Below are 14,221 nucleotides of genomic sequence, written 5' to 3'. Positions count from 1 at the left end.
AAAAAGCAGTCCACCATTGTAGCACTGAACTCCTATAACACTGTTGGACTAATGATAGATGATTTAATAGCAAATGTATATTCCACGCCGTCTTTCTTATTTTCAAAACAATTACATCAACATTACTATAACCAACATTATTTTGAAATTATAGTTCTGTGTGCCAGATCTTTTGGAGCAGTGTTCAATTAAAGATTTTTATTTTGGTCTGTAAAAAAATCAGAATATTGTTTTGTTTTGTCTGACCGCCAGTCCTTCACTCAACATTCAATTTACTGTAATATAAAGGCCTAGAGCAGCAGCAATATCCTATTTGAACTCTCTTTTTCAATCAACTGATTCTCCGAATAGTTTCTGCTAGATTTTTCTGTGGGTCATCCAAATGATAGGTGTAACTTACCGATCATTTCATTAAGTTTATATTAAATAAACTGTCTATTTCTTGAATATTTGTATGCCCATTCATCAACAGACCCCTAATCATTCATTGTGCTCATCTTCCTAAATGTTCCCTAACACCTACATTGATATGGGGCATGTGCTCTAAATTTGTAATTGTCATATTTCCGACAGCTCATGAATGCAATCTAACAATCTTTTTTTTTTTCCTTTTCTTTCTTTCTTTTTTTTTTTTTTTTTTTCTTTTCAGAGGTTTGTGTGTTGGAGATCGGTTCTGCAGGGATGTGACCGACAAAGAGCGAGGGGAGGGAGCAAGCCCATCTCATCTGTCATGCATTTTCCCTTTGGTTCAGCAGCAGCAGCCACTGAATCTTATTTTCCAGCATTTCTCCCGCTGACCGCTTTATTCTGTGTACAGCTCTGGAATGTGCTGGGGGAACACAGCTAATTGTTGAAAAAAAAAAACAAAAAAAAAACAAAAAACACACACACACACATCCCCGAGCTTGTTTTCGCTCCATGCACCTAATTTTCTTATCTTTTTCTTCTTATTATTTACTTTTTTTAAAATTATTATTATTTTACAGTAGCTAAAAACACCAAGGACCGGTTCAGTATGGTGTCAGGATCACACACAACAGGGTCACCAATTCAGTCAGACCGGACCATTAGCTACGAGGAAAACACTGCTCCCTAACATGCTGCCTACATGTGGACTAACACCACTGGCATCATTTCCCCAGGGTCCCGCGATTTGACTATTTCTTTACTTTTAGCAGTGTTTTTAGCAACTGAGGTGACTTTTTGCCACAGGGCAAGCTGCTCATCAGTTGTAGTCTAAGTTTAGTACAAGTTTATAATGATTTAGTTTCAAATTTGCTGAACGCCGTCCAAGAAGCGCTAACATGCAATATTTGCCCCCCCTGTTGGTTGCTCTTTGACGATGCAGGGTATCTGTGGACTCCAATAACTGAATCAGAGCTGAGCAGCAACGCAAAAGCCCAAACACTCACAGCATGAAAGGGCTCAACACTGGTTGCCTTAGGGTACAATCACACGCACACACAAAGATGTGATGACATGTGGTAGTAAAGACCACTCCAACACAAGCATCTTTTCTCTTTCAGCTCTTTTTTAAACAATAATATCATCACATATAAAGTCTATCATCATCAATCAATTTGTGAGACATGTTTACAAATCAAACTCAGCCTGAAGTACAGAAGAAAAGTACATTTACAAGTACATTAAGACACTGTGACACAGGGTTTGCTGAGTGAAGAACAGTAAGGCACCAATGCCGTCTGCAGCACAGGTAGTTTACAAACTAAGAGGGCAAAATATCTCCAGTCACAAATAGCATCAAAACCAGGAGATTTTTCAAAAATGTTTAAGAAAATTAAAGCAAAATAAACAATACTGAAAAGCATAAACATTTTGTCTTCAAAGCCTTATATGTGGAACACAGCATGTGAGAGATTAGCAAGACAGAACGACAAGATTGTTCTGCCTGATATTTGTGTACTGTGCCTAAGCAAAGAAAGCCCATAATAATATGATTTTAAAGGATGAATGTAAAATTAATCACCCCTGAAAACTAATATTTAATAAATATTTAAATACCACAAAATTAACTATTTTGATTTACATGAACATAGTTTGAATTAGATTAAAAATGTATTTTTCCAGGTTCACAGATTTAAATTCAAGTGCACAGTTTTCAGTTGCTCATTTAAAATTGACAAAATGTAACCTGACAAGACAGATGTCAGGAGCTTTGGTAGCCCAGATGTTCAAGTTTCAGCGTTGTTTCTGAATTTGGGTGTCAGATTTTCCCAATTCAGTTCTTACCAAACTGTTTTTTTGTTTTGTAAATGACTGGAAATTCTGCATCTGAAAATGACCTGCTGAATGTGAGCGACTAGATATAAGTTTTAATTTATATATGTCACCATTTTCCATCTGTATTTCCAAGCGTCCAGTCAAACTAAAAGTTATAAAGTTATGGATATAAATTCAGTGGTATTTAAATTATGCAATGAGTAAATCTCACAAAGTAGCTTGAATTAAAATCCTGTTGGCCTTTAATTGCTTCCGTAGGTTGGCCGTGAGATCTGGTTTAACATTCAAGAAATGAGGATGTGTGGCTCTCTAACGAAACTTATATGTTGTGGTCAAAAGTGTGCATGCACTTGTAAAGAACATGTATATCATGGCAGTGATGAGTTCCAGTGATTTCTATAACTCTTAGTTTTCTGTGATAGAATGAGTGGAATACACACTTCTTTCTCACATACAAACACTAATGATGTTTGGTTCAATAACTAATGGATTTTAGGTCAAAATAATACAAACACCAACTTGAATGTCCATCTTTGTGGTTATAGAAAGTTATGTGAGTCAAATATGCTTTGTAGCATGGCCTCTGTTTCTTTTGAGTGATTATAATTAGACTCAGCTGCAAACACTACAATGGTCTAAGGAGCTCAGCATTGATCTGAAAGAGCACATTATTGATTTGTACAAGTAACCTGGAGCCATTTCAAAGCAGTTACAGGTCCCAAAATCAAATCCCCAACATATAAAGTGCATGGCACAGTTGCTTCACTGCCACGATCAGGAAGAAAAAGCAAATCATCTATCACCTGATGCTAACAGAAAATTGGGCCTGATGGTCAGGAGTCAAACAAAAGCCAAAAAACAAGTGCAAAGAATTAGAAGCACTGGAAGACAGGCGCCAGTGTCCATAGTCAAGCCAGTTTTGCATTGCCACAGTCTGAGAGGCTGCCATTGCAAGACAGAAGCCCTTGCTCTAGATGTGACACCTTACAACTTGACAGAGGTTTGCTGCTGATCACACAGAGAAAGAAAACATCTTCAGGAGGAAAACTGTGGTCAGATGAAACAGAAATATTGTTGTTTGTCCAAACTGACCAGCAATGTTTGGAGGTCAGAAGCTGAGGCTTTAATCCTGTGAACACCATACCTACTGTCAGGCATGGTGGTGGCAGTACTATGCTGTGGGGCTGTTTTGCTGCTAGTGGATCTGCTGCTGTAAAGAAAGTAAATGGAATAATGAAGAAGAAGGATTTTCTCCAGACTCTTCAGGAAAACCTAAACTAATCAGCCAGAAGATTGGGTGTTGGGTGCAGTGGGGTGTTCCAACAAGACAATGGTCCCAAACATAAACATTAAAGGGGGGTAAAGGAATGACTAAGTCAGGCTAGAATTTACATTTCTACAGCCAGGAAGTGAACAAATTTAGTTAAACCTCATCAAATTTGTCTAGAGGAGTTGTTTAAAATTCAGCCAGAGGACTAACAGAAGCTTGTGGATGGCTATCAGAAGCCCCTGATTGAGACAAAAAGTGGCCAAGAGACCTTTAACCAAATATTAGAGATACTTTGTGTATATTTTTGACCCAGCAGATTTGGTCACATTATCAACAGACCTATAATAAATTCACTATTGGAACTGGAAAACATTCAAAAAAGTTTTTCCAAGTAGCGTTCCACTCTTTCCATCACAGAAAGATGAGAGCTGTAGAAATCGTCGGAACTCAAGACTGCCATGTTTGCTCTTTACAAGTATATGCAAACTTTCATTTGCTAATTCTCTTTACCATAATTTAATATATTTTATCATAATTTATCTCATTTATAAGCATTGATAAAAACCTTCGTCATGCAGGTAGAAATCCACGATGCACAAAAATAAATTCATGGCTAATATCATCTTGAATATGAAGCGTAGCTGCCATCAGACACCCACGGATAAAATATCACACTTGAACACAATTTATATTCCCTCACACCTGTTGATTCAACAAGATCCCTGCTTTTTCTGCAGGGTGTCAAACGGCGAGTCTTACAATCAATTTACTGAAGTCAAATCAAAATATGAGTTAACATTTAGTGTGCAGTATTCAGTTCTAATGATATGATCTGGTATCTCTCTCAGGCATGTCCAAACTCTTCCACAAGGGGCCGTGTGGCTGCAGGTTTTTGTTCCAACCAGTCAAGAGCACACAGTTTGACCAATCAACTTTCTGAAGATTGAGATCAGTTGATCAGATGAGTCAGGTCTGGTGTGCTGGTTGAAAAGAAAACCTGCAGCCACATCTGGACCTTTGTGGAACAGTTTGGACATGGCTGCTCTACATGTACAAGCAGGACCCTGCCGAGCTATCTCTTACATGGTGTGTTTCACTGTTGTGCTGGAAAGACTGTGCTTCTGTTTCACACGGTTAAACAGCATCAACGCTGAAAAGTCCCGACAGATTGTATTAAGTTGACCTCAGCAAGTCACTGTCACTTCCCTTTGTGGTTTTAGAAGAGGCAATGTAGAGCAGAGCAGATCTGCAGGACATAGAAGTGTTACTCTCTCCTCTAAAACACAACATAAAATAACAGAACAGCAATTCTGAGTCATATTGCGCATAGGGTGGGTTAACATTTGACTCACTATTTAATTGTCTTGACACAAATTGTTCCTCTTTACTAATACAAAAATAGATAAGAAACCATTGTATATAAAGTATATGGCAGACAATCAAGAAGTGGGTTACTTTGTTCTAAATATCAGTAACTGAAGTCAGAAACTGTCACATCCGACAAGAAAATGCAACAACTACCTACAGTATATCACAGCCCCCCACGCCCCCTTTACTGTACCGTTCCAGTCAACAGACACACACACACACACACACACACACACGCACACACACGCACACACACACATCCACTTGGTAAACACTGCACAAAGCTAGATTTCACCACAACCACAGGCACAGTAAAGAGTAAATGTAGTTTCTGCTGTCTGTAAATGACATGAAGTGTGAAAGTGGCCACAGCTAAAAATACAAAACACTGGCCTGGAGACACTCTGCAGGTTTGTCAATGTACACTGTGACTCCAGTGAAAATAGTTCTTACAGGCTGAATTCCCTTCTGTGTGTGCTTTCTGTAATCATGGATGAGGGCCTGTGTGGTCTGAAGGTGGGTCTGTTTTTGTATTGGGTCCACTTAAAGAAATGCATGAACTGAGTAAACCATAAGGCAAGGGATTGTTTGCGAGCAACCACAGCACTTATTAGCACCAGAGCAGGTAAAAGAGATTAACAGGTACGTTTTCTTCTCACCTGTTTTTCTTACTGCTGTGATGTGAAGTTATTTTTAGTCGAGAGATAGAAAAAAAAGTCTCTTAAATGTCTCAGAATATGCCTTTTTAACATTCTGTGTGGAAACTCAAGATCACACATCCACCACGGTAACTACCACACTTCCCTTTCTATATAACATATCTCAGTCTATCAGCGCCTCCACAAACTGGTGTTTTCTAAAAATATCTAATGTGAAATGCTCATTTTGTCTCAGAGATCACTCGACATCAACCCTGACACTTTCACGGTGAGTAATGTCAGGAGGATGTATGCCACATAATGCATTTGCCCGACAAAAGGGTCTAGAAATATTTAGTCATTGTTTGGTGTTCTTAAGTTGAGGTTCAGACAACTGGGATATCTTGCCTCGGCAGTGTCGACAGAGAGAGATTCGTGATGGTGTAGTAACTGTAGTAAATCTCTAAATGAATTCTTCACAAAAATAGTCAACCACTTCCTGGGCACTTCAAGATAACATCCAATATGCCTCCATCCCTGCATGTATATATGTAACAGGTAAGCTAATTGCCATGAATCTGCAAAGGACACATTGGGATGAGATGATTTAAGCTCATAAAAAACATATCTGCAACATTTACAACAGTCAGAGTCAATATCAAAAAGTCGAAAAACAATGATTTAGTTGTGTTTAAGATCTTATTCACACAGAATCAGGTGTCGCGGCACAAACAGTCCTCCCATTCAGTTGATGTGGGCAGTGTGTTTAAATTGTGGTTCAAATATAATCACCTTTGGAGAAACACAACACAACGGACAATTAATAAGCCAGATTTTAATCTGTTGTTGTGAATATACAATTGCTAACTTATTCATAGGACCAGCGTGCAAGTAACATAGCAACATGTCAACTTCTTTGTTGTGTAATGGAGGTTGGCAAACTGCTTTCAAGTGCATTATCACTACTTTCTGGATCAGGGGCTTAATTTTACAGTAATATGACACATTAACAATCAGCAACCCTGCTGCTAATCGCTGCAACACCAGATTCTGTGTGAATATGTCCTAATACATGAGGAACAGGGTAGCTAGCATGAGCAGTGATGGTTGCTTTGCTTAGCCACATCATTGGCTTAAACAACTGACATCAGATGAAATTCAAACTTAATAGCAAAGTAAAAATGAACACTGTTGGTGTGGGCTGTTTGTTTCCTAGAAGCAGATTATGCTACTATGAACTCGTGTCCAGTTTACTGACAAGGACAATGCTAGCTAGCTGGATTCTTTTTTTTCTAAAAAATGGCTTACAGACACTTGGTTTCAAAATTCCTCTCTACAGTATTAAATGCTCTTTTATATATGTCTATGCAAACTTTGTGTTAATAGTTTAACTATTAACTACTCAAACACACAGTTAATCTCCTGTCTGATGACTGCATGGGTGTGGTTGGGTTGAGGTAACACAATCAAACAAACCCACAACTGTCAACAGTTCTTTGTTCAAATGTTGCGAGACTGGATCACAGTGATGCATGACATCACCTTTTTCAAACTGAGCCCGGCCCACTTCAAACCAGTGAGACAAACCAGGAGCAAAAACACACATACAGACATCTCTCATGTCTAACAACCAAAATTATTCTAGCTTCAATGGAAAAGTCTGTGTTGATGAGGGACAAAGAAACCGAATGAGAAAAAAGGTTATCAGCTTCTTTAACAATCAGAACGTTTATATGATGTTAAACTATTGTGACTATTGTTTTAGTCCTACTGTATATGGACTTTTAAAGTCTATGTAAACATGTTAGTCCAACTGAATCCAATTTCCTAAAGTCTGACTAAGGCACCCAGATGATGCCTTGTATGGACCTGAACCTGAACAGATCCTGCATGTCCTGTTCTGGCTTCAATATGAGAAATTTTTTTGTGGTCAACCCTTAGGCTTCTTGTACTTAGGAAGAAAAACAAAAGAGGTGGGCCATGTTATCAGGGCCCTGCACAAGAGTTGTAAACCTTTGCGATAAGATTGTGAATAATCCTGATATCAGTTGTTTGAGCTGGAGATGTGGGCACACAAAACTCTCAGACAATCATTCCCTGAAAAATGTTATCTGGAACCTGCCTCTTGGAGCAGCTCTACCAGATCCAAAGACAAACACAGTGAGCGCCACCTACAGAAACTTACAGGTCATTACAAGGTAATTCATGAAAGTAATGACGTCACTGCTGTGAGTGGTTTTATGAACAGTGCCATGAAAATGCTTATGCAAAACAACTCTGGATTTCCTTCTTCTTCATTACCACTGACTGTGGTTTCTGGAAGCTCCGTGCAGTTATCCTGAAGCACTTTCCTCACTTACTGTTGTCTTGTTGTTAGGACTCCAACAAACTGTGCCAATGGCAAACCTGCTGTCCTTTTGACTCCTTCATCTGAGTCCAGTGGGTGAGCTCCTCCTCTCCAGAGCTGTTGAGGCCAAGCGAGATCCAGCCGATCATCTCCTTGCGCTTCATGCTGCGCTTGTTGTAGACGGAGAGGATAAGTGTGACGTCCGACAGCTGGAAAAGAGCTACCTGGAAGACAAACGTCTCTTTGTAGGTCGGGTTGGGCTGACCTCGACAGATGGATGTCTTACACTTGGACATCTCGTGGCCCATGGAGTTCAGTAGGGTCAGCTTAACGTATGTATCTGAGCAAGACACAGGTGGACAGTTAGGGGGGTATGGTGTGAAGCTTTTGAAATATTTTTTACTGTGCTACAACATTTAGGGTGTTTACATGAAGTAAGGCACCTGACTTGAGCAATAGATCATTTGTGCAAAATCCTTCTGTTTCTCCAGTGTATTTATGTATATTTGAATTGAAGCCTCACAAGCTGCTGCAGCTGTGATTCGTCTGCAGCACATTCTCCCCACACAGCATTTTGTCTTGTTATAATATCACTGCAGTTAATGTATAAGATCATGACCACATATGATGTGGTTTTCTCCTGATGAAACACAGCTGTGAGTATTCCTGATATCAGAGAGTGAGAACTCAAAGGGTGCAAGGAGCATTACTTCGGTCTTGTTGCTATGCAACTAGTGCATGTCTAACCTGAAGTAGGGGATAGTGTTGAAGATAAAAACAGACTAGAAAAAGTTAGAAATAATTATGTGTGTTTACAGGATGAGGACCTTCTTCTAAAACAGATGTTAAAATGAATGTTCCTCATCAGGAAAACCCTCCAGGAGCTCCTATTATTTCCTCTGACTTTGACATAATATCAGTGTCACAACAAAACCATGACACAATTGCCCACAGACTTTTAGAGCCCAGAGCGATGCCCCAAAACGTGCTCTGTTCAGAAAGGAGAGGAGATACATGTCTGCTGCAAATAAATGAGAACACTCAACATGTAATCTGTGACTAGTTCACAATTCTAATACATCACAAAAATCATACTATCAGATTCAGCATGGAAAAGAAAATCTATCTCAAGATCTGTATAATAAAACAGAACCATTCTGCATTATCAGTATTCAAGCAGCTATGTTACTGCTAATCCTGGTCTGTGTGACATTTGCCCCAGCTGATTCCCTTCTATTCTACTGTAAGTGGGTGCATATTCCAAAAGAATAATTCCCAATAAACTAATTCAGGAAATAGGAAAATGAAAAACACTGCCATTATGAAGTGATTTTGCATTTACACGCTTTCCTTATTCACTCCTCATTTCCATGCAGGAATCATGATGTAAACTGAAACCACAAATCCAGCTGAAAGTAAACGCGGCACGACCGGCAATCACAATGGCTCTTTCAGAGTGTTTCGCCCCTCATCTACAACCATACTACATAATAATGCTGTGTATTATGTTCCTGTCTAAGATGGAGTATAAGGAATGAATTGCAGAGGCTTTCATGCTGTCGAGTGCCAGCTGCCTTCCAACGCCTAGTTCACCGCCTCAAATCACATATTCAGTTGCTCTCTTTGACATAAAAGCAGAGTGAAAAAAATAGCCTTGATTTCTTTTTTGACTGCTGCTGAATGGGCTCTGCCGAGCTGGGGATGTCTTAAGTGGTCAGTAGCGGTGATGCATGGCTCTGTGGTATTGTCGCTGAATGAGAGGGGCTGCGACTGATGATTAACTTGACTTGTCGGCTCTGTACTGTTTTGAAGTGATAGAGAAGGAGCTGTGAAATTGCTCTGCATCTTTCATCGCGCTCTTTCCACTTTGTGAGACACACAAAGCCAATCAAGGCCTTCATAAGCATTTTGCACAAAGATTTTTTTCAGTGTTACCAGATGTGACTATTTTCTAAATGTAATCTTCTGGATATGGTGTTCAGGAGAGCACAAACAATATCACAATCTGGCAGCTAGTCATTAGTTACAGACATTCATGAATACAAGGGACACAGCAATTAATGGTGGGACAGTACAGTGTGTCTTTTGGATGGATATTTATGCTTGTCTCTATCACAGAAGTCCTGTTTTTGCTCTGTATTTCATAAAAGGTAAAACTAAACTGAAGCATGCCAAAGTGTATTGTCTGAACAAAGCCAGCAGTCAGTGACGCACAGCATTTCCTTCAAGCTGGCCATCAGCCACCAAGCAAACTGGATTGAGTTGAGCGTGAAACATTTTTCATTTCTGAGTGAAAACGTGATAGACTTCCAAGCATCATAGGTACAAGCACAAGACACAGGCAGTGGACGACAGTCATAGGGCTGCATGCATTTAAAGACACACACGTCTAAACAGGCAGCTATCTTCATGGATAGGTGTTCAAATGTTTGTGGATGAAGCAGTGTGAATCAAATGCGAATCCTATTTAACAAGTCTTTTTAATTTCACAATGTATCTGCTTTTTGCTAAGCATTAGATTGGAAGAATGAAAGAACTTGCTGCTAGATACAAAGTTATATCAAGGACAGGGTCAGCTTTGCTTAGCATTAAGATTGGAAAACAGCAGCATGATGTCACTTTTTTTTTTTTTTACCTTAAAAAAACCACTTGTAAAACAGTATGTAACTTCAGTGAGGTAGTAGGATCACAGCATTCAAAATACAAGTTTTCAGCACATAACATTTTATGATGCAATTAGTTTTGTTTGTTATTAACACCTATATTTCGTCTGACAAATTGTTAAACTAAAAGTGTAGGCCAATTTCCAATTTTTTGTGGTTGAAATGCTTTTAAGGACCCGGGAATACTAGCAACCACTCTGTGAAAGCTGATGAAGTACAATTAAATATTAAATATCAATATAAATAACACTTTATAATAACATCATTAATAAACAGCACATTTCTAATTAATTTCACTGTCAACAAACAATGAAATGTCTGATAAAACATTTTTAAGTTGTTGTTAATTGCAGAGTTGCAATAATGTTTATAATTCTCTTTAAAATGCCTAATCATTACTGTGTAGTTCATCTCTTAACTTTATTTGGATGGTCATGATAAAGTTACTGAGGTTTATAAAACGTAAATTAAAAAAAAAAAAAATCTTTAGTAAACAGTGATATAACTATTAAGTGAGATTGAATTAAGTTGTAGTAATCTCTTGATTTTCTAATCTAATCAGAGCTAAAATGTGGAAATGAAAAGTTGCATCCTTAGAAGGGTGTGCTACACTATTTCTAGGCCGGCTGTGATGTTGATTTTTGTATCCTCTGGCTGTTTCTTGTCTTTATGCTGAGCTAAGTAAGCGGGTGACTGTCTGTAGCTTGAAGTCAACAGACCAGATATAAAAGTGGTTTTGATCTTCTCATCGTGTCACTTTCTTCTGTTTCCTTGTAAATTATGTTTATGATTGAGATCATGTGATAAATAAAATTTGAATTAAATGTGCAAACCAAAGGAAAATGCTTTGTGTCTGATTAGGTAAATCCATGAAGATAGTATGAAAAGCCAGTGATAGCACCTCATTTTGCAGGAGGGACCGACTCACCTCTGATAATATAAACCTGTCCACCTATCAAGTGTTTAAGACAACAGAACAGTCCATCTGACAACAAGGGTTGGACAGCAGTAAGAAGAAACAACGGACCAAGATGTCAAAAAAGCAGTAGGGTGAGAGAGATTTAGGTAGAAACATAAACAGAAGATGCAAGGAAGGAGAAACAGGGTCAGAAGGCCAACAAACATTGCAAAAAGTTCAACAAGAGGCACTTTTTGTTTGAACTTGCTGCTGGGATCCCTGGAAATTGACTGAGTGGGCTGACCAGGAAATGAGGGAAACTGAGGATCAATCCAGAGGAGAACTAAAAAGCAGGTAGTGCAGCTGAGACAGATCTGACCATCTCTTTTAAAAGTTGAAGCTGTGCATACTTTCTCTCTGGCTCCATTGTTTCAGCATTTATTTTATAGCCTATATTTTTTGGGGGGACTTTGGCATTGTATAACATTCCGAAAATGCACTCAAAGATACATTTAAAAGGCTAACACATACACGATGGTGGCCTGTATGGTTTAACTAAAACTATAATTTTGCATGAAGTTTTGTTGTAAAAAAAAAAAAAAAAATCATATTGTTATAGGTTAGATTTGCTGTAAAAGAAAAACATGGTGAGCACCACCTACAGAAATTTAAAGTTCATTACATGGCATTACACATGATGCATTTCGTGAAAGGCTGTCTAAACATAAAACCTTATGCACAGGTTCAACTTGTCCTTCCCTCATCTGTCACAGGTCAAACATTGTTTACACTTTTCATTGCTTGTTGGGACTAGAATAAAATGCTTTAGAGTACTTACTGGGTGGCTTGTTGGCAGCCAGGTTTTTGAAATGGATGCCTTTGATGATCTCCACAGAGAGACGTCCTGTGGTGGCGTTGTACACCAGGCCAACGAGGATCTCTGGTGTGGATGTCTGACTAACTGACTGGAATGATGAGGCGCTTTCACTGCATGTCATGTCTGAGAGGCTGACCTGGGATTCACCGCCCTGAAAATGTTTCACACAAAATAGTTCACTGGTATTTGCTGTTGTACAATAGATTCTTGATTGCAGACTGATGTCGACAAGGCTTCTCATTTCCAGCATAATAGATTAATTTTAAAAAGGCCCCATTCCGCTTGCCCAGTTTAATCCAAGTCTCCAGAATACCAAAGTTCCAACTTTATTTTGAATGTGTAAATGTTATACCCTTTTTATGCCAAATGCGTTAGCTGGCTGAAGTCTGATGGAGCTGGATGGAGCCATTTAGCTGGTTAGCTTGACATACTTAAAGAGTAGGTAAATCTACCATAAAACTTTGATCTTTTTGATTTTTGGTTTTTAGAGAAGCTGAAAAAACGTTTCTTGGTCAATGTGACCATGGTTTAAGCTACTTTTTAGGCTGTTTTCCATTCTAAATTGCTGTAAGATTTTAAATGCTAAAGGAAAACGAAGCAACTCAAGTGAATCAATAGCTAAGACACATTACACCAACTAGAAAAGTAGCTGGTGCGTAAAACAGGATCTCAATACACCCCCAAGCTGAAAAAGATAACTTCTCTCTGAAAATGTTATCCAATCACGTGAAAGATCAATCACCGCAGAGCAGCAATCAGTGAGGTGTTATGAGAGTGCCTGAAAGCCAACACCTGCTTTGATCCCACTTACCGGGAGAGCACAGCATGCATCTAATATGACCGGCACAGACATTTTGCCCTGAAGGTTGAGCTTGGTGAGGTAGAACACCTTTTCCCCGAGCACCTTCTCCTTCTTCATCCTCCGCATACTGTAAAGGCGGAATCGGATGGCGTAATTGCTGATCATCTCCGACTCCACATGGCTGAAGCGGAAGGTCTCCGTGAAGATCGGGCATGGGCCTCTCTGGATTCCTGTTTTTGCCCTCTGCTTCTTGGTGGGCAGCAACACAAGGTGGACCTGCCAGGAGATGTTGCCGGTGCGTTTTACAGAAGGGAGGTCTGTTACTGCCATGATGGTGACTGCCAGCTGCTGGTCCTCTGAGTCAAAGTCAAACACCACGTCAAGGGTACCATACTTTGCAAGCTGGTCTGGTTCATAACCTTTAGGGAGCTGAGCTGCTGATCCACCCGCTGACATGTCCTAAAGAAACCAATGACATCTTAAATGTACAACAAACACTTTGATGTGTATTTCCAGTCATATCTTCTATCACTGGTATTTACCTCTGGGCTGAGGACAGCTGTACTGTCACTGGGTACATCCTCCTCGTAACCCTTGTTGAGGTAACTTCCAGTCTCGTGGCCGTCGCTGCCCTCACTGGGGCATTTGCCAAAGGATAGATGAGGACTGCCACTGGTGTTGGATAGATCACACTTGGCGTCTCCCAGGTCTGACAGTGTACAGGACATCCGCGGAGAGCCATTTTCATCCTGATAAGGAGGTGGCTGAAGCTCATCCAATGGCGGAGTTCGTCTCATCCTTTGGATGCAGTTGGCTGGCCGAAGAGAGTAAAGAGAGAGACCAAGGATAACAATAATGAAGATTTCATAAGATCTTTATTTGAACCATGAGAAGGAAAGTTTACTTTGCCTAACTGCCAACAGCAGTGCTCTAGCAGTGGCAATGATGGTGAATCTATTGGTTGGTTGGAGGTTAAAAACTTTTCACAGCTCACAGAGAACGAAGCCTATCCATGAGCTTCCTGGGGAGGCCACTGGAGAGGGTACTGGGGACATAATTATGGTTGATACTTCCTGTGCTTGGTGTAAATAACAAACGTAAATAACAAAGTATCATA

At 39.5% G+C, this 14,221-nt stretch overlaps 1 protein-coding gene across 2 annotated transcripts in view; it reads right to left on the bottom strand.

Annotated features, from left to right (window-relative positions):
• Window positions 1-909: 909 nt before the first annotated feature.
• Window positions 910-14,221, bottom strand: part of syt14a (synaptotagmin XIVa) — a 44,562-nt gene continuing 31,250 nt past the window's right edge. The window contains exons 4-8 of one of the 2 annotated variants that reach the window (XM_037072549.1): window positions 13,647-13,918; window positions 13,114-13,563; window positions 12,264-12,453; window positions 11,456-11,533; window positions 910-8,204 (exon numbers count right to left, since the gene is read on the bottom strand). In XM_037072549.1, coding sequence (XP_036928444.1) covers window positions 7,891-8,204; window positions 11,456-11,533; window positions 12,264-12,453; window positions 13,114-13,563; window positions 13,647-13,918 — 1,304 coding nt within the window. In that variant the 3' untranslated portion in view covers window positions 910-7,890. The remainder of the gene's footprint in view (window positions 8,205-11,455; window positions 11,534-12,263; window positions 12,454-13,113; window positions 13,564-13,646; window positions 13,919-14,221) is intronic. The other variant, XM_037072550.1, reaches the window with a different exon arrangement.

Source organism: Acanthopagrus latus, chromosome 16 (genome assembly GCF_904848185.1).
Source record: "Acanthopagrus latus isolate v.2019 chromosome 16, fAcaLat1.1, whole genome shotgun sequence".
Classification (NCBI taxonomy): Eukaryota; Metazoa; Chordata; class Actinopteri; order Spariformes; family Sparidae; genus Acanthopagrus; species Acanthopagrus latus.
Note: the sequence above shows the minus strand (reverse complement) of the source record. Positions and strands in the feature narration are given on the sequence as shown.